General features: G+C 37.9%; 1 protein-coding gene across 1 annotated transcript; it reads left to right on the forward strand.

Moving 5' to 3' along the window:
- The first annotated feature begins 551 nt into the window (after positions 1-551).
- On the forward strand, positions 552-2371 carry LOC127763825 (glutelin type-B 1-like). Its single transcript, XM_052288622.1, has 4 exons — positions 552-879; positions 991-1253; positions 1369-1851; positions 1946-2371. The coding sequence occupies exons 1-4, from the start codon at positions 552-554 to the stop codon at positions 2369-2371; spliced, it is 1500 nt and encodes a 499-aa protein (XP_052144582.1).
- The last annotated feature ends 596 nt before the right edge of the window (positions 2372-2967 follow it).

A 2967-nucleotide genomic window follows, 5' to 3' on the forward strand; every position in this document is an offset into this window, starting at 1 on the left:
TATGCTTTATTGTCCGGTATATTTTACAAGACAACAAAGTTATAAGTATGTCATTTAAAAATACAAGTTACTTATCAATTGTCAAGTAAATGAAAACAAACCTACAAATTTGTTATTTTGAAGGAACACCTAAATTATCAAATATAGCTTGCCACGCAAAAATGACAACATGCTTACAAGTTATTATCATCTTAAAGTTAGACTCATCTTCTCAAGCATAAGAGCTTTATGGTGCAAAAACAAATATAATGACAAGGCAAAGATACATATTAAGAGTATGGATAGACATTTCTTTAACAAACTCCATTTGTATTACTCCAAAAGCACCAGAAGTTTGTCATGGCTGAGTCATGAAATGTATAGTTCAATCTTGCAAAGTTGCCTTTCCTTTTGTACTGTTTTAACACTACAAGCCATATATTGTCTGTACGTGCAACAAACTATATAACCATGTATCCCAAGATGCTTTTTTATTGCTATATAAACTAGCTTGGTCTGTCTTTGAACTCACATCAATTAGATTAAGTTTCCATAAGCAAGTACGAATAGCTATGGCGAGTTCCGTTTTCTCTCGGTTTTCTATATACTTTTGTGTTCTTCTATTATGCCATGGTTCTATGGCCCAGCTATTTAATCCCAGCACAAACCCATGGCATAGTCCTCGGCAAGGAAGTTTTAGGGAGTGTAGATTTGATAGACTACAAGCATTTGAGCCACTTCGGAAAGTGAGGTCAGAAGCTGGGGTGACTGAGTACTTCGATGATAAGAATGAATTATTCCAGTGCACGGGTACTTTTGTGATCCGACGTGTCATTCAGCCTCAAGGCCTTTTGGTACCTCGATACACAAATACTCCTGGCGTGGTCTACATCATCCAAGGTTTGTATCCTAATAAATATAATCGAGAACTCTATCGATGCAACTAGTAGTTATGATCTCCATGGTCAAATTAATGTTGTATGTACCTTATGTGAACATTATAATTTTTAGGGAGAGGTTCTATGGGTTTAACCTTCCCCGGTTGCCCTGCGACTTACCAGCAACAATTCCAACAATTTTCATCTCAAGGCCAAAGTCAGAGCCAAAAGTTTAGGGATGAGCACCAAAAGATTCATCAATTTAGGCAAGGAGACATTGTTGCACTCCCAGCTAGTGTTGCACATTGGTTCTACAATGATGGTGATGCACCTGTTGTTGCCGTATATGTTTATGACGTAAACAACAATGCCAATCAGCTTGAACCCAGGCAAAAGGTAATTTTTTGAACAAATATTTCCATCAAAGTTGTAATTTTCTATGTTTTTCATATGTTCTTACAATGCAATTCATAGCGTAAAACATTAAATTTTTCATTGATAAAAATTTCAGGAGTTCCTATTAGCCGGCAACAACAATCGGGCTCAACAACAACAAGTATATGGTAGCTCAATTGAGCAACACTCTGGGCAAAACATATTCAGCGGATTCGGTGTTGAGATGCTAAGTGAGGCTTTAGGCATCAACGCAGTAGCAGCAAAGAGGCTACAGAGCCAAAATGATCAAAGAGGAGAGATCATACATGTGAAGAATGGCCTTCAATTGTTGAAACCGACTTTGACACAACAACAAGAACAAGCACAAGCACAAGATCAATATCAACAAGTTCAATACAGTGAACGACAGCAAACATCTTCTCGATGGAACGGATTGGAGGAGAACTTCTGCACGATCAAGGCAAGAGTAAACATTGAAAATCCTAGTCGTGCTGATTCATACAACCCACGTGCCGGAAGGATAACAAGTGTCAATAGTCAGAAGTTCCCCATCCTTAACCTCATCCAAATGAGCGCTACCAGAGTAAACCTATACCAGGTATTTATTATAGCACCGTTTTGTTCTCTTCATTTTTTTTGGAAGATCTTTGATTTGTTGCTTATATAACATTATTCTCTACTGATTTCTACAGAATGCTATTCTCTCGCCGTTCTGGAACGTCAATGCTCATAGTTTGGTCTATATGATTCAAGGGCGATCTCGAGTTCAAGTCGTTAGTAACTTTGGAAAGACTGTGTTTGATGGTGTCCTTCGCCCAGGACAATTATTGATCATTCCGCAACATTATGCTGTCTTGAAGAAAGCAGAGCGTGAAGGATGCCAATATATCGCAATCAAGACAAACGCTAACGCCTTCGTCAGCCACCTTGCAGGGAAAAACTCAGTATTCCGTGCCTTGCCAGTTGATGTAGTCGCTAATGCGTATCGCATCTCAAGGGAGCAAGCCCGAAGCCTCAAGAACAACAGGGGGGAAGAGCACGGTGCCTTCACTCCTAGATTTCAACAACAATACTACCCAGGATTATCGAATGAGTCCGAAAGCGAGACCTCAGAGTAATGTAATTGAGAACTAGTATCGGCGTAGAGTAAAATAAAACACCACAAGTATGACACTTGGTGGTGATTCTGTTCGATATCAGTACTAAATAAAGGTTACAAACTTCTTAATTTTCCTACTTCATGCCATGGATATTCCATTATGGACTATAGTGGACAGGGCCGGTCCTATGATTTTGAGGGCCCTAGGCGAACTCATCGCGATGGGCCCTCCAAGCTATATATAAAATTTATTGATATATATAGACGCTAATTTTACTTGCAAAACGAAAACAAATACATCTATATATTAAATTTAACATGCCTGGTAATTATCAAGAAATAAAATTGACCAAAATAACAATATATTTGTAACTTGGAACTAATATCATTATTTATTAACTTAATGAAGAATAGAACCCCCGTCATATCCATTGCTTCCTATGAAAAGATACTTCTTCGGGTATTTCTTGATGCAAAATCATAAAGAACGGTATTAAGATCAATAGTGTCCAAGATATCCTTCTCGATTGAGCACATAGCCAAGCCATTTAACCTTTCTTGCGACAGTTGATCTCAAATAGTTTTTCAATAACTTCAATTTTGATAAACTTATTT

Source organism: Oryza glaberrima, chromosome 2 (genome assembly GCF_000147395.1).
Source record: "Oryza glaberrima chromosome 2, OglaRS2, whole genome shotgun sequence".
Lineage (NCBI taxonomy): Eukaryota > Viridiplantae > Streptophyta > Magnoliopsida > Poales > Poaceae > Oryza > Oryza glaberrima.